Raw genomic sequence first — 25853 nt, 5'->3', positions numbered from 1 at the left:
AGACAACAACAAAAAGGCATTTTGGGTTCAAGTAACATAAGGTTGAAACAGCGTGGCTGCACGTGGGTGAAGATGCACCGGCTTGTTCGACTGAATGGCTGTTTTTACATGATTCTGTTTCCCATTTCAACCTCTTCTGCAGAATTGCATCAACCAGGAAGTTTGCTTGATGTTCGGGTCTGTTGTTAAGATTTTAGAGCTCCTCTGTGAGCCACTACAACCGAATTCTACCCATAATACCCGGATAGATCTGCAAAGACATTTGTGTTTTAACTCCTGTGAAATCTTTGACGCCTGGTGTCTCTTAACCCTTTAACCACTGGATCGGCATCAGTTTTCTTGTGCTGCATTCAGCCGCCTTTTTAACCGCTGAAACTGAAAAAATTGGTTTGATTTCTTTCAAAAACATAATAAGAAATGTCCTGAACACTGCAAGAAAAATAGTAAAGGTGACAAGGTAATGGGTATTTTCAAAAAATGAAGGAAAAACTACATTTCTAATTGTATAATTCTCTTTATTATTTATTTAAAATTATGCTACAGAAAAAAAAGAAAAAAGTAAGACATTGATTAAATTTTTTTTTTTTGTTTTTTTTTTTTTTTTTTTTTTATCTTTCCTCCTCTTATTTTAATGTAGTTTTCTTCTTACTTTTTCCTAATTTCTTGCCAATTTTTGAACTTTTTGGGCTTAGGTGCTTTACGCCCTTTTCCCATGTTTTTGAACAATATCAAGCCAATTTTCCAATGTTTCAATGGTTGAAGCTGGATTTTGAGCAGCCAGTACTGGTGCAATAATATGGCTGGGATCATATGCTTATGTCTCAAATCGACTCCAAATTTGACATGTATTGGGATGTTTAGTTTATTGTGATCTGCAGTGGTGGATGAAATACTAAATGCCATACTTAAGTTTAAGGTCAGATATCTTACCAAAAATGACTTTAGTTGAAGTTAAAGTCACCTGTTAATTATTACTTGAGTAAAAGTCTTAAAGTATCTGATATTTATTGTATTTAAGTATCAAAGAAGTAATTTTATGATATTAAATGTACTTCAGTATTGAAAGTAAAAGTACAAGTAGATGCTCTTAATTTAAAAAAGCAGTCATAATTTTGAGACGTTTAATTCTTTTTAACATACAGCACCTTAAAAATGGATCATCCATTACACTTGAACAGTTTTTTTTTGTTGTTTTTTTTTTACAACTGAAAAGACTTAACGAACAAAATCCAGTTTTCCTTCCCACCCAATATTTTGTAGTAAGTAATACTTAGTAGTAGTGGAGTAAAAATATGCATTTAATTTGAGAAATGTAGTGTAGTAAAAGTGAGAGTTGACAGAAATATACCACATACATCTTTCCTTTTTCTTCTTTCTTTTCCTTTTTTCCTTTTTTTCCTTTTATTTTAGTATTATTATAATCACTGTTATTCACTATTTATTATTGTTATTTACTATTTTTTCTTTTTAGGCACTATTTTCATCTTAATTTAAATATGATTTATATTCTTATTTTCATTTGTATAACATGCTATAAATAAAGTGTTCAATAGGTAAAAAACTACTAAAGTACTCACATAACATCCTTGAGTAAAGAAGGTATTATCACTTCGTCACATTACACCACTGGCGATCGGTCATTATGATTTATTGCGATTTTTGTTTGCTTTTTTGTACTATTGCCAGCTTGTTTTCCAAAAAGTAGAAAATATGTCTTTGTTCCGCCCTGTTAGCACAAACAAAGCTCACTGTTGACTGTCAGCTTAAAGTATTCTGCACACCTCGATAGTCAAGACTCAAAATGTGACACCAGAGCAAATCTGGTTTAATTCTTTTCCTTTATAATGCACTGTACTAGAGTCGAGTCAGAGAGATGCATTAGGGGTATTAATAAGGTGAGCGCCATCCTATTTCATGCACCGACGAGCATAGTGGGAGCTATATTCTCCTCAATGGCCTCGGAGACTAACTCAGCTGATAGCTGTGCCGAGGATGTGCTGAAAGTCAGGAAGCTGCTTTTATTTCTTTTTATGTAGATACAGACACTATAGAGGTCTGCCGTTAAACTGCGGCTGCACTCTGGCTCCATCTTCCAGAGGGATTAAGTGGAAAAGTCAAGCAGTTAAAAGGAAGTGAACAGCAGGTCAAGACTCATTTAAGATGATTGGTCTTAAAGTCTTTCCTTGCTGTGAGGGAATCTGTTCATTACTTCTCGTGTTGTCGGCATTGTTTATGGGATTGATTTAATCTTTTTATCACTGTTATGGAAACGAGCACATAAAATGGAGGAGATATTGGGAGTAAATGAGTGATGAGGGGGTTTATGGCCGCCTTGGCTCTCTGCCGGCGAGTTGATCCACAGCGGTTTCGGAGCATTACTGAGCTGACCGCGCTGAGAATTTAACAGTGGCTGCTGTGAGGCGGCGAGTGTGTTTATCGTCAGCTGTGCATGACGCGTGCAGTTTTCTCTGCTGTTCTCTGCAAACTGCGTTTCGCTCAGCGTGTTGCAAACATAATCCTGCAGGAGGGCGTCTGCTCTGTGATTACAAGCGTGACGGAGATGCACACAAAAATGATTAAACGTATTCAAACATACTGTACATGAGCACGCTGCTTTCACAGAGTTGCACTCAGATATTTCAGAAATTAGAATCAGGGTTCAAACACTTTTTACTAATTCATTTTCATGACTTTGAGGTAAATTTTAAAGACTAAACATTCTCTGAAACAACCATCGACACTCCTTATTGGTTCTTATTCATTATGATATATTTTAATATGAATATTTAAATATAATTTAGAGACTTTTTTATTTAGGCGGTTGTGCAAAAAGAGGGAGGCATGTCAAATCATTTTCAAAGCACATGGAGGCGCTACAGGGTTTTTTGGGCATTAGGACAGGGGCACGCAACTTAAAATGGCTGTATTTTGTTTTTATTTTACTGCTGATTAAAAAAAACATGAAGGCATTCTTTCTGTAAAACAGTCATCTTCTCTATTTTTGGCGATTTTTTTTTCGTTATCTTTGAAAATGTATGGCAATTTTTAGGGGAAAAAAGTTGGAGTTTCTTTTTTCTTTGAAATTTTTTGGCGAATTCTTTTTTCTTTAACAAATTTTAGTGATTTAATAGAAAGCATGCAAAATGACAGTATTGATCAAAGCCGGAAACCATATAAACAGAAACTGGATTTTTAAATTCCTGATGGACCTTGAAGACATTGTGTATTATCATACAGGTTTGGGAAACTTTCAGGGTACTTTTAGTTTTTCAAAACTTTTGCAGGCTTGGAAATTTCCATTTTCCAATTCCATGACTTTTCCAGGTTTGTATTATAAAAATGTAGTTACAAATACAAATTTCTCTCTGTGTCCTAATGCCATTTGCAGTTTCTCCCTCTGTCATTTACATTTTGAGGCATTTAGATAACGTTCTTTCCTCAAGCGGCTTACAAGCGCTGCACAGGTACATGATGGCAGCTGACAGGGACCAAACCATGTGACTTATTAATGAAGGCCCCGTCTCTCTCTCCACAAAACCCACTTATCTCTCATTTTCATCTTTTCATCTGTCTGCCTCCGCCGGCCCTCTGCTGAACCTTGTCAACAGAGTTAACTGAGCATCATGTTGGATCTGTGGCATAGAAGTGTTGGCAGAGAGAAACTAAACTGTAACTTCAAAGCAGTTTTTGATGTTTTTTTTTCCTGCCCTGCACCTGCCAAGCTGTTTCTCCTCATGCCTGCTCCTCGTAAGCTGTAAGCCGTTTCTCTCTTTTTTTGAAAACCAGCTTTCCTTTTGTTCGTCATGTTTTAAGGGAGGTTTGCCTCCGATTATGGAGGGTTCAGTGACATATTATATGTCGAGCAGTTGAAAAGCAAAAGTTGTGCACAAACACAAGACTATTTTTTTTATTATCAGATGGTTGGCAATGTCGGGAAGCAGTAGGTCTTTTCTCAGGATTTTGGTGTAAAGTTTTGAGTTTCTGGTGATTGTGAGTAGCAGAAGTTGGATAGTATAATAATCTATATAATGTCTGTCAGGGTGTCCACAGACTTTCAACCCCAGCAAGACAAAGTTTTTTTTCTGCAAACAACAAGTGTTTTACTTTTGTGCATTTCATACATATCATATTAACGCTGACGTAGTGTGTGAGCTGATGTCATCGGGAGGTGGAGGGGATGGTGGATGGCGTTTCAACTAAGCAAGACACCTGCCAAGCTACATATCACTGTTCAGACCAACTAACAGCAAAAACTGTTGTGATTTAACTAGTTTTTACTGCATTTACAATCGCTTTTTAGACACCATTGGGACCTATTAGTTTTTCCAGCTGTGATATTGTTGTGAAAAGCATTTTTTCCCCTGACACATCACTGCATTTTCTGCTAGACTAGTGCCCAAAAAAGTTGCTTTTTACCAAGATATTGCTGCTTTTCCTTCCAGGATAATGCCTCAAAAAGCAATTGTTTTTTACTGAGACATTATTGCCTTTCCTGCCAGGATTGTGCCATGAAACAAAGTTGTTTTTTGAACAAGGTAATGCTGCTTTTCTAGCAGGGATTTTGCCCCCAAAATCTGTGTATTTGAAGCCAAAACATGATCTTTTCCTAACTCTAATCAGGTGGGTTTTGGTGCCGAAACCTAACCGCATGTTAACCACAGTGTTGTTCAAATGTAAAGTTTGCAGAAATGTACAATGCCTGGCGACAGGGTTATCAGCCCAGTATTCATCACAGTTATGTTCACATTAGACATTTCTGCACTTCACTGTTTACTTCTCGCGCCAACACTCAGGGCCAGTAAAGGAACTGGTGTCCGTTAGAAAGATGAAGGGTGTGGACGTTTAGGTGGAGAATAAGTGAGCAGTGAGTCAGTCTTTCATGCAGGAGAGTTCATATCACATCATAGACCTGTAGATGACAGAGACTATCCGCCCAAGAAAAAACACAGCATCATTTTTTTCAAAAAGTGCACCAAAACTATGTCTCCACAGCTGCAGGAATTATGACTGTTGTTTGTCCAAAAAAGAATCTCAGTTGACACAGAGTGTTAAAGTCCACATTGGGAAAAAGTCAGGGTGGATGGACGAATCAACAAAACGTTACACTACAGATCACATTTCCTTCTGCAAAGTGGTGCAATGATTATGTAGGAAATGTCAGCCCAATCTCATTCGGAAGTTGTCAAATTTTGCACCTTTTGCAGTGCTTTCAGCATAACATCCCGATGCTAAAAGCCACTTTTTGTGTCTGCATGATACACCGCTGGATGGTGTCTGCTGAGAACGTGTTTGGCAGTAACCGTAGGTGGTGTTATTATACGCCGCCAAAGACTGACTGAGACTGAAAATGTAGCTGGACAGAACCTGTCACGACAATATGATATCCTGTTCAGTGGTATAAGGTTGAAATGCTGCCAGTGACAACGTAATATAAGAAGGATAAAGGTCCCTTTAGAGCGTTGGGCGGGCCCAACCAACCCCGGACTTTCATGCAGGAGTCTTTTTGTGTTTGCAACCTGTCTGAATTTGTTTTGTTTTTTTATACACCTTATCATGTGCCTTAGGTGCCTAATCCCAACCATCTGTGCCAGCATGTGCATTTGTTGACATCCAGGCATTGGTTACTATGTATTTTTGTTTTTGTAAAATAAACACATGCACTGTCGTCCCACCATGTAAATTTGTTGACATCACATTGAGCATCAACTGCAGATGCAGAAGGACACTTAGAGCGTAATATGTAGGTACAGATGTCCACTGCAAAGCGGCAACATGTGACGACTTTGGATGAGAACGTGTTTGAAATTTTCGTGTCAGCCAACATGGAGACTTTCATACAGACAGTGCATCCATTTCCAGGCTGATTCTCCTCCAATCAGTGAGCGCTCTGTGTCGTCGCCCGAAAGTTTCACACAATTTAAGTTTAGAGCTTTGAGAGAAAAAGAGAGCACATAGAGAAAAAAACACATGAGATCATTAAAGTGGCAGTGACACCCATCTTCACCCCTACCTCCTCCCTGTCCTCACCCCCCCAACCAGATCCATACAGGCTGCAATTAACCACAACAGAGAAGCCATTAAGCACCCTAATTACAGCTTGTTCCTTCCATAGCCGCTCTATATGTGTGGGTGAGAGGCTGTGTGTGTGTGTGTGTGTGTGTGTGTGTGTGTGTGTGTGTGTGTGTGTGTGTGTGTGTGTGTGTATGTGAGTGTTGGTGGATAAGGATAAAATTTGTGCAACCGGTGACAGAGTTCATTTGTGTTACTCTGTGTGTGTGTGTGTACTTAACATACATAAATTTTGCACATCATGTCTTTTGTTTTTTATAGTTATTTTTCCTGTCTGTGTTTTGTTTCTCAGCAGGTGGGGAGTTATACGCTCATATGTGTGTTATTTTGTCTTCTCTCTCTCTCTCCCTCCTCTCTGTCTCTCTCTCTTTGTGTGTGTGTGTGTGTGTGTGCATTAAACACAGTTACACTGTCTGCCAGCGTTGTCACGGACAATGGCTAATTACACATCTTCACTGCCTTCAGCATCATAATGACCGCAATCAGACGCCTTGGCATTCAGTAATGCAGAGCCCGTGTGTGTGTTTGTGTGTGTAATGTACGTGATGTGCATACACACACACACACACACACACTGGTACCTGGAGACATCCACAATCTTTTTGAGTTGGTCTGCCGTACTTGTGTGTGAACAACATGTCCTCATGCTTAAATGACAAAATAGGTCATCGGTATAATGACTCCATGAGTGTTTTCTGCCAACGTTATTTACACAATAAAAACATGTTTCAGGATGGTGACACATGCGTTGTGTAAGGAGAATTATTTCAATAGTATACATTTTGTCAGCAAAACAGATAAGAGCTCTAAATGCCATTTCTAAGAGTTGATACTGGGATTAAACAACCTCTCCTGGATGGAAATGTAGTGGATAAGACTGGTGTGGCTCAGGAGGTAGAGCGTCGTCTACTAATGGGAAGACTGATGGTTCGATCATAAGCCCCTCCAGTCCACATGTTGAAGTGTCCTTAGGGCAACAGTTGGCATAATTATACTTAGGCTTGGGCAGTATCATGGTATTCCAGAGTATTTAGCGGTGTTTTTCAACTCCGTCATAAATACATGTGTTTCTCTTACCATTAAACTCATTGTATGTAGTGCACAGCACACACCACCACAGTGTAGTACAACATAATTGGAAGTGTGAATCTTCTGCTGGAACAGGCAGCAGAGTTGAAAGACACTGCGACACCTACTGTAGGAGGGAGAAGTTACAGGAATGTAAACAGCCGGTGGCAAGCAAGCAGAGAGAGACCGTTGGAAATAAGTGCATGTTTTTTACATCTCACTTGGTGAATTAAGGATTTATTTCGACCAAACCAGAGCAAACCAGAGATCCTGAACAGTGGACTTACGAATAAGGTCAGCAAAAAGTAACCAATATGGTTTGTATGGTTTGGGGCCACTTCTGCAAAATGACAGGCGGCCAGGGGCCAGTAGCCCTATACAGATTTCTCGGATGTTGCATTTCTAAAATTTAAGGATGTTTCTAGGATTTTAGGTCATTTCTAGGATTTTTTTAGGAAACTGGGATCTTAGCTAGGACCGCTGTGGAGGTGTGGGGGTTCCTCCGCTGCCATATTTTTGATAAACAAGCTCTATTTTGATGCTGTTTTATGCATTCTGACACCTTATGTAGTGTAGTACAACATAATTCGAAGTGTGAATCACTTAATTTTTATTGTGAATTAGAAAATGGTTGGGGGGCCACCTGGCACCCCACTGGGGGCCATATTTGCCCTGCTTGCTGTTAGTTGAGGATCACTGGTCTATGGTATATTTTTGATCCACAAGAACATATTGCAAATTTATAGAAGCAAAGACTTGACAATTTACTTTACATTATTGGAGGAAGTTTTGTATTTTAAATTGCGTTAAAATGTGAGTCTGCAAAATGAGCATATAGAGTTGGCTGCTTCATGTGAAACTTTTGTAAAAGTAATGATTTTATGCACAATTTGACACCTTTTCTTAGAGAATAATGTTTGTATTTAGAATCAGAGGATTTTTCATGCCATTTGTTCTGCCAATCTCTCTGTATTGTAGCTGTGAATGAACAGGTGCTTCTGCCTTTATCTGAACTCTTCAGCAGCTCGCTGTATTGTGACGCCTACCTGGAGGCTCGCTGAATAGTTGGTTGATTATAATGGTGTGTCGGCTTAAATGCCTCTTTTTAAAAAGTGAAAAAGGCTGAGTGCATTACTCCCTTCAATTCAACTCCTTTCAATAGCATCTTGTGTTTTCTTTTATGTTGCCAGATAAGACTTGCTCAGTATTGCTGCTCTTTTTTTCCACCAGCCGCCTGCTTCACTTTTAATACAGGCGTTAGCACCTGGCAGCTGCCCAACAAAAACACAGCACTCTCCTGTAGTTTCAGCTCATTCAACTGTATTTTGCATATTAACTCAGACAACAAAACATCATAAATAGGCAGCATTATTATGTTAATATGTACTATTGTGCACAGTGCTATACCTTCTGGACATCCATTTGTTGTTGCAAACACGTCGTTGTTTGGATATTTTCATTAAGAGTTTTCTGTTTTCACCACATGAAAAAATGCTTTTTTCATATCTTCTAGGTCATATTAATCCAACTCATGATTTGCTCACAGATGAAACGCACTTTTAAATTCTCACAGAGGAGAAAAAGAGTGCTGTTGTTGTTATAAAAGTGCATCGATGTTTTGTTGCTGCAGCAGAAACCCCTGGGACGAGCTGAAAGGGTTCACTTATTTCATAAGTGCAGTTTTAAATCCTTTTGTGTCACTTCTTCACAGTTTCTAGCATTGTATGTTTCAAAAGGTGTTGCTGTTCATTTCCTCCGAGGTGGCTAAAATGCACTTTGGGGTCCTAAACTCAGAAATGGGACTTTTAAACAAACAACAACTGAGGATGAGGTTCCTGAATTGTGAATCTTGTGACAAAATCTTTCTGTGGTGCTCTGAAAACCTGGTTTTATGGTATCAATGTGGTTTATAAAGTAATAAAAGTGGATAGTAGAATATTTCTTGTGGTAATATAAGCCTAGCAGCCAAAAGAAAATGCCGGCATTGTACATTTCTGCGCACCTCAGATACATTTTTACATTTCATTCATATCAATATTTGTAAAGTGACGTAGTATGTGATATGCAGACCACTTTTACAGACTGCTTTTTATGCACCAACCATGGGTGTTTTTAGTCACCTGTTGCTGTTTTGCAGTAGGGAAAGTTGGAATGAGCACAAACAGGTTGTAGAACAGCTTTTTTTCCAGAGCTGCAGGCTGCAGATAAAACAGCGCGTTCGGATCGTACGCCAAAAGTACTGTCAAAGCGGCGATATTTGACGAATGAGATGTTTTGAAAAATAAAATTTAAGAAACTCATCCCGAAGCTTTATTTCCTGGTAGTAGTTAGATCTGTATCTCAAACATGCCAAATGAAATAGGAGAAAAAGGTAAGCAAAAAAACAACACCCGAATGCCCATCGGACATGTTCAGTAAACAAACGTAAGAACTTCTTGTCTTAAAAGAATACTTGTCGTACTTGAATACTTATCAAATTCTAGCCCCTTTTTATAAAAAAGTTTATAAATTTAAACAGGAATATTCCCAATTTCTGCCACAATACTCAAAATACACACCTTGATCTAATCAAACAAGAATTAGACAGCACCCTGACAACACTCTGAAGGCCACAGTGCTGATTGTGATTTTTTTTCAACACCACTAATCAGGCTTGTATCAATACATCAATTTTATAAAAACCCAATCTGCAAACCTCAGAGCCTCAGCGCCATAAACTCAGCTCCGAGCAACCTTATTTTGAATAGTCTACTACTGTGACTATGACTACATCGCAGTCATCGCACGCTACTCATCCAATTTCATGTTTCCATCAACAAAAGCACACAAACACATGCTAATCTAGAGTGGCACTGCCATACTCTGACAACAGTTTTGGCTTTGTGTGTGTGTGTGTGTGTGTGTGTGTGTGTGTGTGTGTGTGTGTGTCACATCGTGGTGAGGTGAAACTTTGATCACCACGCAGGTCCGCCCACACATCCTCATCCCTGTCACATACAGAGAAATCACTTCAGAGTTCTGTATGTGTGTGCACGCACATGTATGTTTGCCTGTTTGTGACTTGTTTTCGGTTACGTGTCTACGTGATAAATACCTGTCATGGCAATTTCATGTGCTGTGAGCTTAAAATACACATGCAACAAGCTGTGTGGGTGCATGCAGGCAACATTATTAATCTTTTTATGAATGTGTGAGTGGGTTGTGTGTCTGTTGCTACAGTTGCGTTTGCTTTGCATATAATTTGCAACCCTTTCTGTGTATTATAAGTGTGTTTCAGCTGCGAGTCTGCATGTATCTGAAAAAGAATGTGATAAACTGTGTGCGTCACTCTACCTAGAAGAGTCCGCAGTCCTCAAAGATAATGTAAGGTCACAGCGGCTGCAACTAGCACAGCAGTGCCCTCTGGCCAAACTATACAAGTGTGTGTTTGTGAGGCAGCGAGACACATCAAGGGAAACAGTGTGTTTGAATGTGTTTGTGTAATTATGTGATATCGCCCTGAGTGTCTGTCAGAGCGCGCTCGCATGTGTCTTTTGTGTTTCATCTGTGTGAAATCGTGTGTGCGTGTTTGTGTGTGTTGTTGAGGACGGCCTTGAGCTATGTCTGTCTGGCCCGTTGCCTGTCTAGGATGTTTCCAGTGACCTTGAGGCAAAATGTGGATTAACTTGATGCATATGCAGGTCAGTGTTTCCGCTCGTGTGCATGTTTGTTAATGGACTCGCTGTCAGCTTGAGAGGAAGGAGTTGTTAGAAGATTAAACATTGATTGAGCGAACTGTTTCACCAATAGACTGAATATAAAGATGGACAGCATGACAGCTCCCCGAAATGAAGCTTTTCAGTCTCGATCGCCCCCTGGTGTCTGTCTGCAGTATAGGTCATAAAGCCCGCCCCTCCAGGTTAGTATATGGGTGATGGGCAAAACTAAAAACTCAAAGCACATGTCCAATAATTTTTTTCCTAAGACAGTTTCTGTCTCTGAAAGTAGTTCTCATCACCCTGGTGTTTGTTCGAGAGACGGTTTTTATGAGAAGCTCCAGTGAATGCGCTCACATTCAATGGAGCTTCTCACGATCGGTTGGACGGGTGTTTTAGCGGGAACTCCCCCACTGCAGATATCGCAAAATGACAGTGACTGTATCCGGGATATATTAGCTTCGCTTAAGCATAGCAGGGGTAAGTGGGGACATGTTGTCCACCTTTATATATAGTCTGTAGTTTCACCCTGCTTCTGTTGGTTGTGCTAAGCTAAGCTGAATGTCTCATAGCTGCATTGACAGGAAATGGACAGACGTTTAAATTTAACAGTAATTTATCAATCTTGTCATCTAAGGCTGCTTTCACAAATGTAGTTCAGCTCATTTTGGTCCAGACCAGGAAGGAAAAATAATATATATTGTTGCATTTTAGTTTTGGTTTGATGTCTGTTCACACAGACTTTTTAAAAACGAATCAAGAAGAGTAAAATGAGGATCTACTGACTGACTGGTAATTCGCCGTTGGACAGTTTTGGTGTTTGAGCTTTTTGAGAAATAACTGATCGTAAGCATTATTAGCCGGCTTTTAGACTGCAGATCGATTGCATGTTATCTGGACCACTGCTGGCCAAGCATCTATGTTCCCCTGCAGAACAGCTATAGAGCGGGCATTACACGTCTGCATTACCTGCTGCGAGGTTGTTAATAAGGTGTTTATATGACGGCTTCTGAGCGACGTCTGCAGTGACACTGATGACAGCAAGAACATATAGACTTTCCTGTCCCGATGTTGAACAGGATGTGTGTATGGATGTTCGTTTAATCAGCCTAAGTTTTAAACAGCGTCGCTCAGCAGAGGCAACTGACTGTATGAATAACTTAAGCAGTAATGTGAAAGCGTCCTCACGCTGCCGCTACGCTGATGTGCGTACCCGTATCGGCGGTGCCGACAGTTATTAGATCGCAGACAGATTTCAAGATAAGCAGGTGGATTTTTTTTTTTACTGATTTAGCTGTTGAAATCCTGCTAAAACCACATATCTGCTTTCATAATATCCTGCAGTTTTTTCTTCTATCAGCTTTTGTTGGTTTCACCGATTGACTCTTGATTCACGCGACACTGATGACTCCCTCATGACACACGGACATTTAGGTGAAATCTCTTGAAACTTTTGTAGAGTTATGAAGACTCACGCTCTGCTCAAACATGTTGTGCAGTTTGTTGAGGAGAACCTGAAACAGCTGCAGGATTATAAAGGAGACAAACTACAGCAATCACATCTCTTTCAACCTCAGGTGACGACAGTGCAGCCTCATCCTCAGCAGCCGCCTGCACCGAGGACAAAGAGACTCTGTGTGTCATCATACTGTATACGTAATGTCTGTGTGTGTGTGTGTGTGTGTGTGTGTGTGTGTGTTTGTGTAAAGGTTTGCTGAAAGCTTGAGGGAATCCTGCAAGATTCTACAGAGTAGTGTCTGTTAGTATTCTCTTCATGCATGCCTGCACACTCACAGGCAGATACACACACACACACACACGCACACACACACACACACACACACACACACACACACACACACACACAGAAACACACACAGAAACACAGGCCTAGAAGGTGTTTTTGTATAAAGCAGGATGTTTTTAATCTGAGCGGTGGAATTTTTCACCTACACCCTGTAAAACAAGCAGAAGATGCTGCACCTGTAGTTTGTACTTGGACTTATGTGTGTGATTGTGTGTTTGCCAGAAGATAAATTCTTCGTTCTGTAACGAATGTTTCTGGTATAGAAAGACCATTTTTATGGTGTTCCTGCTGAACTACTGCTGCATTTTGGCTCCTTGTCCAACAGAGAGGGATTGTTATGGCTCTGTGTTCGTCTTGCGGACAAATAAACGCGTCATCTTCAGTTAGTAGATAGTAGAGCCGGGCCAGTGTCAAAAAACTCCAAACATCAAACATTTGTATGATCGAATTTGCTCGATCAAAGATAGTATATGACAGACTGATTGACTTCAGCCTGAAAAAAAGAAAACCTTCAGCTGTGTCCTCAAATACTGTATACAAGTTGAAAAGTTCAAAGCAGGGATACTTAACTTGCTTTGCTTGGGGGCCACTTTTGCAAAATGACAGGAGGCCAGGGGCCAGTCACAGCAGCCCCACACAGGTTTTTAGGATTTTAGAATGGTTCAAGGATTTTAGGACATTTCTTGCGTTTTAGGATGTTTTTAGGATTTTATGATATTTCTTGAATTTCAGGACATTCAGGACTGTTTTTTTGATTTTAGGATGTTTACAGGATTTTAGGAATTTCCTCGTTATTAGGACATTTCTAGGATTTTTGAGCATTTCTTTGATTTTCAGACATTTCTAGAATTTGAGGTCATTTCTAGAATATCTGGACTTTTGTAGGATTTACAGCATTTCTAGGACTTAAGGACCTTTCTCTGATTTTAGCACATTTCTAGGATTTTAGGACAATTCTTAGATTTGGGGATGTTTTAAGGATTTTAAGACCTTGTTAGAATTTCAGGATTTCTAGGATTATGGTATGTTTGTTGGATTTTTGGATGTTTTGAGGATTTTGCGACAATAGGGGCTTAGATAGGACATCTGTTGGGGATTACAGATGATCCTCCACTGGCACTTTTTTGATAAAAAAAAAAGCTCTGTTTCAATGCCTTTTTATGCACTCTGGCATCATATATATATATTAAAAGTACAAAAACAATTCATGTTCTTATTATTATGAATTAGAAAATGAATGGGGGGCCATCCTGCACCTTATCAGGGGCCAGATGTGGCCTGCAGGCCATAAGTTGAGTATCACTGGTTCAAAGCATACATTCACGCTCTCGCAGCATTATTGCTGTAACTGAACTTGTTGTAGGATAATTAGTCAGATCTTTATGATGACATCCATCCTTTAGTCTGTCAACCCACCTTGCACAAGCAGGAGTCATTACCGTCTCTGTTTGAAAAGATGCTGTAAGCATAATGCCAGTGCTTCGACTGCAGGGGGAAAATCTGGCCCGACGCCTCGTCTATAACTCAACCTGTTCAGTAAGCTGACAGCGCCAGCAGTCATTAGCCTAATCACATTCAAATTATTCACCAGGAGACGCTAATTTATCAGGCAGAGCTGGAGAACGCAGAGAAAAGGCAGCGGAAAAGAGACCTTATAAAGGGAAATGTGTGAGAGTGAAGCTGATCTGTATATCCACTCAAAAAGACTATTAGCGTTAACAGAGCGTGTGTTATGCTTCCAAAAGCGTGTTGTGTCACACATATTTGCAGCGTGCTGATACCTCAGCCACCAGAAATATGGCACGGGAAATTTGTGGGTTTGGAGGACGAGAGCTGAGGATTCATGCTGCTGGAGGGGGAAAGTTGTGACTAAAACAGTTTGTCTTACATCCAGTCACAGAGACAGAGATGGCCAAAATGCCTCAAGAGTTCTTTATGTCTCACTGTGTGTGTGTGTGTGTGTGTGTGTGTGTGTGTGTTAGTTTGTGTTTATATAACAGTGCGTGTTGGACTTGAATACACACATTTTTAGTCTATTTTGTGTGTTTTGGTGCCTGTGCTCATGCAGGTGTACATTTGGTGCCTAAATCCTTTTGGGTAGCATCAGTCTGTGCTGCCAGAGGCCGTGCATGTTAGTTTGTGTGCATGTGTTCCTGTTTGTGTGTGTGTGAGTGTGTGTGCACGCTGATGAGCAGCCTCTGGGGTCCATTATGCCTGTGACAGCCCCACAGCGGGAAAAAGCAGCCAGCCAGATAACTTATGAAAGCGGTTTAAAGCAAAATTGAATCCACAACTTATGAATTATTAAACTCATTACACCTCTGTGAAGATCGCTAAACTCCGAAACACAACAACAATGGCCTCCTTTCCAACTGTCACTACTGGGGAGAGAACTGATTCCTAAGCAGTACCGGTGGGAGAGAGCTGCATATTTCAGAGGTGCTGGATGGCAGGAAAATGTGTCACGCATGGAAATTGTTGGAGGGAAATCACTTCAAATACTGAAGCTGCTGGAAGGAAGGAAAAACTACTTGTTGTATGGAAAAGCTTCATATAGTGAGGCTTTTGGACTTTTTGGTGTAATTACTTTGTGTTGAGGAAGATAAGGTTATAAGAATAAGATGAGAATATAGAAATCATATAGAAGCAGGGTTCATATGTTCATGAAAAACCTGGAAAAGTCATAGAGTTTGGAAACCAAATATACCCTGAAAGTTTAGGAAGTGTCAAAATAACAAGATGAGTTCATAGATCAGTGGAAAATGGAAAATCCAAAGATAATATCTGTTTTTACATCGTTCTGGCTTTGATAAATGATGTATTTTTGGATGAATTTTCAGAAAATGTTTTCTTTAAAAATCACCTTTTTTTCTCGCCCACATTTTTTTTTTAAAGAGAAATAAATAAATCACCCAAACTTTTGAAAGAAAAAAAAATCCCAAGAAAATTTACTTTAAAATTAACCAAATTGTTCAAGAAAAAATAACATTTTTTTCCTAAAAGAATTACCAGAAAAAAAAAGATCAAAAATGTTTTCTTTAAAATTCACCAAAAATGACACCATTTATCACAGCCAGAAACTGTAAAAACAGAAATTATTTGGGTTCTTTTTATTTCCAATGGCTCCAATGGCTGTAGGAACCCTGATCAACCCTGAGCAACAGTTAGCTCTGTCAGCACAGTTGCCTTAGTTTACCGTTGCTCATGGAGTTAGCACTGTTAGCTGCTGGTCACCAGCTCAGCCTTTTATGTTAATAACTCTGTCAGTTCAGATTTTCACATGGGTGAATAAGCAAGTGATGTAGGATTTAAGTCTTTTTAGGGTAGAAAATTTAAAACCACTCGTTAAGCTCGGTGACAGTATCATGAAATGTGTCTTATACAGGAGCTTGAGTCAATAGCTAAAAAAAACACAAAAAACAAAAAGCATTACAGCTTCTTTGTCACAGTGAAAGTGAGACTTGAAGGTCTACTTGCAGAACAGTGTGGAAGTAATTTAAGGAATTAAATGAGCTGAGGAGATAAAGGATTTTGCAGGACACATTTTTAAAAAAAATCCGTTCCAACTGCTAAACTCGGTTGATGATGGTAAGCTGGTTTAAAAGCTGCTTCAGGTGCTGAAAAGCATTAAAAATACATATTTATTCTGCGAGTTTAGCAGAGACAGTTCTGCTTAAGCCACGGTGTAATTGTTCCTGATTATAATGCAACTTAATGACACTTCGGAGGAGGGTGTGAAAGTCGTTGAGAATTGGCTTATGAATTGTTAAACTTCTCCCACCCCTCTGATGAAGCAGAGGTTGTAAAGTAGGACACATCCGCTCTCCCCTCAGAGCCACAACAACAACAGCCTCTGCTCCTCCGCTGTCACAGCTGCTGTCAGACTGAGTTATAGAGTCTGGGTTAGCAAAATACTTAATATCCCACATTCATCATAGATGAGACCTCAGAAAACGTCCTCTGAAAACTAGAAGTGCTCAAGAATAAACACTCGTGACTTCTTAATAACTAAAATTATAACCTCTAAAACATTTAGTAAGAAAATTGTTCAAATATTTAAGTGATCCTTCACCCAAAATCTGTTGCACACCAGTTAAACACATATCAGCCTAAAAAAAGTTTGGTTTAGCAATTTAGAAACTGTGTCGACGTCGCCTCCTACAGGCAAAGAAAGTCATAATAATTTATTTTAGCAAATGTTCGCTGAATTGTGATGTTTCACCAACGCCTCAAATGGACATTAATCTAATTATGTAAATATTTAATAATACATAAATTACCGGAGCACTTCAGATATGAGCTCAGTCCAATTAAATGTCTAGTCACTTTTACTAACAGGGAGCGGCTACACATTAAATTATTTTTTATAGAAGTTCCTCGGATGTATAAAACCGAGTTTGTGGCTACCTGCTGGAGATAATCTAAGTTAGCTGCTTGGACCGTGTGCATACAAATATAATAAATAAATAAATGATTGAGTTCATTTTACTGAAACCATGAGCACCAAAGACGACAGTAACACTGGCTCAATAAACAAGAGAAAGACAAAAAAAAGGTTTAAATCAACATTTTGATACCATCTTTGCAGAGCAACAGTTTTATTTTGAAAGGGATCAAAAGTCTGTCCATAGACGCCTGTCCCAAATATAATCCCGTTGACTTCAGTGATTTAAGCAAATATTAATTTAAGTTTTACCGTATGTAACCACAAATCATTAAAAAAGACCAATATCCTGGTCAGCCATTTGCTAATTTATGGTATTTTCTTTTTTACGGTTATCTTTTGACCTCTTCGTCTCACACTTGTGTATCTTTTTTCCTCTGGACCTGCAGCTGTGTAATGAGGACAGTCCTAGAAGACAAAATCAGAGCTACAGCTCCAAAAATAAAAAGAGAGCAGTTCATTGATTGAAGTTCCACGTGAAGCTCGTTTCAGATGAGCCAGGCTTGCACAAAGTCCATCACTGCTAACACAATGCATGGCTGTTAGCTTTGTGTCCAACTTGATTTCAGTGTGCTCTGACGTGAACATTTAGGCGATGATACCTTTAATGAAAGCTATTCTCTTATTTCTTCTCTCTGTGTTTAAATATCAGACCATTGTTTTTAATGTTTTTATGTGTATTTCAGAATGACTGGTCTGCTCAGCTGATTTCTATACAGCAGCAAACTGATTTGATGTTGATTTCATGAGAAATTTATGTAAAAATGGAAGCTGAACCATGAACAGAAATTACAGATCGCCTGCAAACTTCTAATAGGCTCCTCTGTTATCACGATTACAATTGTAGACTGCAAACAAACTGATATTTGGCTCTGATAACATTTTAACAAACCGGAATCACATCTATCAGGATGTGACAGTTTCAGTGTCTTCATGTACTGAAGGCTGCTGGAATATGTCCCACTTCACCCCCTGCTCCCGCTCGCTTGCAAACCGCAGTTCACCTCCAACGAGTTCTGTATGCAGATAGCTTGTGTGTCCAAATACTCAGAGCTCTTATATTTCTTGGCTGTAGATGGTGCCGATGTGCAAAACCTACAACAGCTACAGGAAACTGTGGCTGCCATTTATTTCCTACAAACAGGTTCACAGCTGCAAAGCTGAGACTGCAGCTCTGTTGTTGAATTTCATTTTCTCAGTCTGGTTCCAGGTGATTCACGTCCACGACATCGTGTCCAAAAGCTCTCCTGTCATTTTCAAAAATGTGCCAGCCTGCACCGGCTGTGTGAAAGGACAGTGATTACTGCTGCACTTTAGACGAGTGGACATGTCAATATCTCTGCCTGCATTTTCCATTGGATGTCGGACCTCGATTTTTGCCTCTCTAAAATGACCCTGATTGGTTAAATGATCGGTTAGAATGGGAATTTAGCATCAGAGTTTGGAAGCGATGACTTCTTGCAGGCCATTTTAGTTCATTCAGCCGTAAAAGTGTATTTTCAGACACCTATTGAGATCCGAGGAGAAGCGAATTCATAATTTATCAGATATTAAAATCCTCACACGTCTCTGCCGCAAAGCCTCTGCCAGAGACCATAAAACAGGACATCTGTTCCCCCCAGTGACATCTAACACTGATGGCCAAGCAGGGAGGAGACTAACCTCATCAACACTTCACTAATTGTCTCACAGCGAATTTAGCAATGCACCAAAGTGCTGAAAGGTTTTAACAGTGAATGTTACAACCTGTTACTGCAGGTACCGGTAAAATCTTCCTCGCACATAATCATCTTACATGGTCGTATATACAAAGTGGACTTGTGGTAGAGCTTAGTAGATTTACTGAGGTTTTTCAAGTATTTATACAGTGCTTTTGTACAATTTTTGCAAATCTTACAGTTGTCAGGGAGGAAACGCCCCTGACGCAGCATTTAGAGAGCATGTTGCAGCTGTTCAGAAAACTTGGATGGTGGATCTCTGATAAAAAATTGATAATAATGAACAGATGTGTAATTTCAGGCTCATCTCCACATTGTCAGACTTCAAACTCTCTGCTGCATCGTGTCAACCTCACGCGTCTTTATGCTCGACAAGTGGAAATCCTGTGGCATTGTATGAAAGTTTAGGGCCTCGCCAAAGTTGTTTGGATTCATGCTTTGGGGATTTCTGGTTTCTCGGCACCCCAGACCGTGTGATATATTTCAAATTGTTTGACCAACTTAACAGTGAACACAATAATGTTGCTGTCCCCAAATAAGGGTACTCAACTTGCTTCGCTTGGGGACCCGTTCTGCAAAATGACAGGGGCCAGGCTGCAGCCTCATACATGTTTTGGGGATTTTAGGACATTTCAAGACTTTGGACATTTCTAGGATTTTAGGATATTAGGTGCTTAGCCAGGACCTCTGTCGGGGGATCCTCCACTGGCACTTTTTTTGATAGATAAGCTCTATTTTAATGCTGTTTTATGCACTCTGGCACCTAATGTATACTAAAAGCACAAAAACAATAGCGAATCGCTTTATTTTTATTGTGGATTAAAAAATGGTTAAGGGGCCACCCGGCACCCTATCAGGGGCCACATTTGTAAGCTGAATATCACTTCCCTAAAGCAATGCAATAAGTGTTTTGTTAACAGCAGAAGAAACCGCTGGGAAGGCAATAAAGTGAATACAGAACCATGGTCCATTTATTGATCATTTTAATCTATTGAAGGCTTGAGGGATTTTCTAACTTTAACAGGTCCTCATACCTAAACAGCAATAGACGCCATTTGCCATTGACTCCCTAAACAACAAAATATGACCATTGGAGATTGTCAGCTGCAGGTGTTGTTATGAAACTGGAGTTATACCTAATAACTTCTATTTAATGTTGTGAATTGGAGATGTTTAGGTATCAAACTACTCGGTTAGGTTCAGGAAAAGATCAGCGTTTGGATTAAAATAAATATGTTTGTGTTTGCGTCAAAAGGGGGCCAGTTTAAGTGGTTTGAACATCTTATCAGGATACCCCCTGGGTGCCCCCCTTTAGAGGTTTTCTGGGCATGTCCAACTGGTTGGACTCATCATACACCTCATATGTGGCCTGGGAACACCTCCGGCCCCCCAGGAGCAGCTGGAAAATGTTGCTGGGGAGAGGAATTTCTGGAGTACCCTGCTCAGCCCTCTTCTTCTGCAACCTGGCTTCAAATAAGCAAATGAAAATGGGTGGATGGTTCTTGAGACACTAAATCCACAATAAAAAGAGCTATCCTCACGACTGACCTACTTCAGTCTATAATAATTACAAACTACAAAAGGAAGTGAGTTGGAGAAGATTTTTTTTTTGAGAATGGTGCTTTGGTTCTTTTGCAACTTAAAAAGGAAAATGCAAAAAAACTGGTCGTCTCATTCATTGTGTGCAGCTGCACAGAGAGCGCAGCCAGAGAGCTCAGATCACAGTCTAATAAACTGACAGCTATCTATTATGTTCATCACCAGTCTGTGGGTGTACTGCAGAGAGTCGCTGCTTGTTTTTACCAAATGAGCAGTGCGTAGAAAAGGAAGATCTGAGATGTGATTCATGGAGAGAGAGAGAAGAAATGCATTCAAGGATGAGTGAGTGAATGTAGCAGCAGCCTGAATCACTTCTGCATGTGTGTTTTCATGTTTTGATCTGAGAACAAAGTCCGGCATTTCTTTTCTTGTTTTTTTTTTTTCGGATGCTTTATTTCTGAATGCATCGTATGATGTCATTTAATAGTCCAATATGCACAACTGATGCAACAGTGAACATGTCATCTAAACTTACTAAACAACAGATCAAATACCCCCATGCCCTCGCCTCCCAAGTGAATAAATAAAGTAATAAAAATGAAAACAACAATAAAACAAAGAAAAAAAAGAGAGAAGGAAAGTAACATTGTAACTGTATTCAGTTTGTTACACAGTCCAGCAGCACTCAAGTCCAGACAAAATCATAGATTCATATCTATGATTATATCTAAGGTCACCTTCTTCAGCTCCAAAAACTGTTCTCCAAAGTCTGACATTTTTAATTATGCTGGGTTTTTTTGGGGGTTTTTTTTGGTGGAGAAGGTGATGGGATAACACTCATTCCTCTCTTGCTAACAGCTGGACAAGTCGTAGAATTTTCAAAAAGAAAGCATGTGTCAAATTGTCACTGTGTAATATGCAATTTTTTATTTAATAAGGGAAAATGTACATTAATCTGCATTTAAACAAATCGCTGGGGAGCTAATTTTCATCAGTAGTCCCTTGCCTGATGTTAGGAGGCATCCTAAAATAATAAAAAAAATACAATATGAAGATAGTATGTGCAACAGATTTTTGTGGACATTGTGGACCTCTGCCAGTTCAAAGGTCTCAATCCAATACATTTAACACATCTTAATGAGTTTAACTAAAAAAAAAGTGCATTTGTTCCTCTAAACCTTTAACGTGTGTCTCTTTTTTTTAGATGACGGGCCTTATGGAAAAACGAAGGATATCTCTGGACCAGAACAGACCATGGCCTCCAGAAGACACAGTATACCAGGTACATCCGTCTATATCTGTCTGTAATGCTGAGAAACTACTCAAACTCAGTCACCACAATTAAGCATCATAATGATCTCTTATCATAATTTCTCTCAGACAAAAGCCTGAAGCAGAATTTGGCGATGACAGCAATTTGCTTAATTAGCTTGAGGCATTTACAAAAACAGCTTCCCGCTTTCCAAACTGGATAATTTTCTCTTCGGTTCACTATCAGATCGTGCTGTACTTTGTGCTTGAATGGCAGGGTGACCTGACGACAGCCTGATAACAGCATGGTCCCGCGCTGTCTGCCATTAAATGTGTTTGCTCAGAAAGTGTCTCCGAGTGCCAACTGTCGCACACAACACTTTATTCTTATGAGATGACATCTTATACATCGATTTAAGCCTCCCATACATTTAAAAAAGAATGTTTATTCCACAAAATAAACATTTATGTATTTCAAATACCTATGTTTAATTCAAAAATAATAATTTGGTTTTTTTGCACGCCTCCACAATGAACAGAGAATCCAAAAACAGAGAAAATTCTAGAGTAAGAGTAAAAGAGGTCCTTCTTTAACCACAGAAAAACTATCAAAACATCTTTATAGACTCACACACAACTCGTGCGGTATAATCCACGTCTCATTTATAAAGTCGTATGCTCATTATTTCCCAAACACATGTATTTTCTCTAAAACATTACTACTTAAAGCTGTAGTTGCTAACTTTTGTGAAAAAATCACTTTTTGTCATATTTGAAATATGAGAACGTCAATTCAGCAACAGAATCTTGATTCATATTTGATCAGCGCTGCCTAGTTTGACCGCAGCTCATGAGCAGCGATTGACATGATGTTTTAGAGACTTTTCAGCTCTGATTGGTTGTTTTCCTTCGTCAGCAGGCGGCAGGGGAAAGCGTTTTTTTTTTCACAGATTATCTGTCTCACGCACTAATCTCTGGATGTCGAGACAGTTTCAAAAAAGTTGACAAAAAGTTATTTTCACAAAAGTTGCCAGCTGCAGAGCTGTGTGTTTTAACTCTTCACTGGAATGCATGAGCAGAGTTTAAATGTGTGTACTCGCCCAGGAGCACTTCTTCACCTGTGTGTTTAAAATTATACGGTTTTAGCGAAAATGCATGCATTTTGGAAATACTGAGAATACGACTGGATACGTGAGACTTGGATTTTACTGGAGTTGTGTGAGAGTGTGTAAACGTGTTTTGATTTAATTTTGCTATCGTTAATTGCGCCTTTTGTTCGAAATCATCAAGAATTTTCTCAGTTTTTACATTCTTCACTCACGGTGGAGGCATGCAAGAAAAACACAAATTCAATGTAACATGAGTAATCTAGTCTGTCTATACGTGTCGGCCCTGCGATAGTCTGGCGACCTGTCCAGAGTTTACCCCGCCTTCCGCCCGATGACAGCTGGGATTGGCTCCAGCCCCCCCGCGACCCTTGCGAGGACAAGTGGTTACAGAAAATGAATGAATGCATGAGTAATCTATACATATAAATGATCATCTGGTGGGTGAAGTATTCCTTAAGCAGGAAATATTTCCCTTTAAAAGAGCAGTATCATCCACAGAGGTATTAAACAGTTTTTGTGCTGCTTTTAATGCCACTTATGTCAGATACCTTAGAGAAATCTAAAAGAACAACCTTCAAAACTTTCTTTATAACATAAGAGAATTGTGTTCAAGTCGTCAGATTCAAGCACAGTGTCCCAGGATGAAATTATGGTCTGTTTCAAATTAAACTTTAGTTTCCTTTGCTATATTCTCTGTTTCCCTTTCACCTGAATTTATTTTACACATCAAACATTCACCCAGGTTCTTTTCTTCTTGTCACCTTGAGCATGTCCCTCCATTGTGTGTCCCATTGTCTCTCTGTCTGTCTCTGTATATTCCCCCCTTTTTCTTTATTTAAAAAAAAATGTATATATATATTTCTCTTCTCTTTATCAATCTTTATTCGTTGATGCACAGTTATGTAACTCAGCTCCATGCTCTGCTGCAGGGTCACCTTCCTTCACAGGTATCCACTGACAAGTGTTTGGCTCATTCACCCTCCAGAGCAGCATCGATGTTGACTGTCTGTGTCCTTACAGTTATTATTTGAGTACAGTTTCATAAGTATATGTATTTCAGTGTGTGTGTGTGTGTGTGTGTGTGAGAGAGAGAGAGAGAGAGAGAGAGAGATTGCCTGATTACATTAGATGCAAAATAACATCCTCCGTTCTTTGTTTGGATGATAAAAAAAACGTTTTATGAGTTTCTTTCTGTTGGTGTACAAATTCTGCTCCTGTGTGTTCTGCATTAAATTGAAATGGTAGATAAAACTTTATGAATCCCAACATGGTCAGTTCTGCATCTGTGGAGGAAAAACTCATTTTGTGACGGATTCAGCTCAGAAGCATCCGTCGGCATCAAACTACATTTGTAAAAGCGTTTTTATGCAAATACGAACCGAGGGCTAATGAATGAACGAGTGCCTTTCTGCAGATAATGTGTGTGTGTGTGTGTGTGTGTGTGTGTGTGTGTGTGTGTGTGATTGAATATGTGTGTTGTAATACCTAACAGAGATAACTGCTGTGTGAAGCACCTCACTGATCTTCAGTGTCGCCTGAGGGATTTACCTAATCTAGCCATCTATCACACCAAGGCTTCATCTCACCTGTGTGTGTGTGTGTGTGTGTGTGTGTGTGTGTGTCTGTGTGTGTGTGTGTGTGTGTGTGTGTGTTGTGTGTGTGTGTGTGTGTGTGTGTGTGTGTGTCTGTCTGTGTGTGTGTCTGTGTGTGTGTGTGTGTGTGTGTGTGTGTGTGTGTGTGTGTGTGTGTGTGTGTCTGTGTGTGTGCATGCGCGCATGTGTGTGTGTGTGTGTGTGTGTGTGTGTGAAAGTAAAAAATATAGAGACTGAATGACAGGCAGCTATTTGTGGGCAGCACTGTGTGTGTGTGTGTGTGTGTGTGAGTGTGTGTGTGTAAATGAAATTGACAAATACAGACAAATGGAGATACAGCTGTCTATCAGCACAGCTCAGTGCTTTCATTTTTACTTTTTACATCAGTGCCTTATTATGTTTTACCCTTCAAAGTTTTTCTAGCTGCCTCATGTTAAAACCCTTAAAGGAGATTTTATGCAAAATTCAAAGTGTATGACAGCGATGCTCAACTCTCGCTGTCATACACAGGACGGGGCCACATCTGCAAAATGACGAGAGGCCAGCGGCCAGTCACAGCAGCCCCGTTCATGCTTCTAGGATTTTAAGAAGTGTCTTGGATTCTAGGACTTTTCATAGATTTCAGGAATTTTCTAGGATTTTAGGACATTTTTTAGGACTTGTGTAGGATTTTAGGACATTTTGTACGATTTTAGGATATCTGTAGGATTTAAGGACATTAGGGGCTTATCTGGGCTCTTTCTCGGAGGGTGCGGTGGATCCTCCACTGGCACTTTCTTGGATAAACAAGCTCTATTTTGATGCTGCTTTATGCTCTCTGGCACCTTATGTAAACTAAAATTACAAAAACAATTCGCAGTGTGAATCGCTGTATTTTAATTGTGAATTAGAAACTGGTTGGTGGGCCGGACGGCACCCTATTGGGGGCCAGATTTGATCCGTGGGCCGTAAGTTGAGTATTGCATATGCGTATTACATCGTGTCCCGTCTGTTGTTAGCAGTCCTGATCCTTACATTATTTACACATGCATGTGGGTGCCTTCTTCAAACACTGGTTGATGGTTTGGACCATGGTGTCAGAGTTCACACAGCCGTGGACAAACTTTGTCATGAACTCCTGATTTCGAAGCAGCAGAAGGGTGAAGGTGAAGTGAACTCTGCGGCAGCGTTCCCCAGTCAGCCCATTAAGTTGTTTACTTCATCGAGCCTCGACTCAGCCTCAGAATAGCCGGTCTGCTCAGTAAATAACTGTCAGAAAAGAGGTTATGTGCATTTTTTTTAGTGGTGCGTTTCTTTACATAGTAGCTTAATTAAGTGTTTAGGGAATGTAGTACTGTGAAATAGTTTATTGTCCTCTTGTTGAAATAAATTAGTGGTTTCTTGTGATCCGCAGTTCAGTTCACAGAGAACTCATCCTGTTCTGTGGAGGGTTGAAGTTTAACACTTTTTACAAAAGTGACGGACTCTTTCAGAGTTTATCAGTAGTCTTTGTTCCTATCAAGAGCTTAAGTGTATCATGGTCCACATCATGTCTTGAAATGAATTCAGGATTTAAGGATGT

At 39.7% G+C, this 25853-nt stretch overlaps 1 protein-coding gene across 1 annotated transcript in view; it reads left to right on the top strand.

Annotated features, from left to right (window-relative positions):
• Positions 1–25853, top strand: part of grip2b (glutamate receptor interacting protein 2b) — a gene marked incomplete at its 3' end in the record, with an annotated part of 209196 nt that overhangs the window by 129461 nt on the left and 53882 nt on the right. Inside the window, exon 2 of the mRNA XM_042495597.1 lies at positions 21545–21622. Coding sequence (XP_042351531.1) covers positions 21545–21622 — 78 coding nt within the window. The remainder of the gene's footprint in view (positions 1–21544; positions 21623–25853) is intronic.

The sequence above is a fragment of the Plectropomus leopardus genome, chromosome 2 (genome assembly GCF_008729295.1).
Source record: "Plectropomus leopardus isolate mb chromosome 2, YSFRI_Pleo_2.0, whole genome shotgun sequence".
NCBI classification, from domain to species: domain Eukaryota; kingdom Metazoa; phylum Chordata; class Actinopteri; order Perciformes; family Serranidae; genus Plectropomus; species Plectropomus leopardus.
This window is presented reverse-complemented; position numbering and strand designations above follow the sequence as displayed.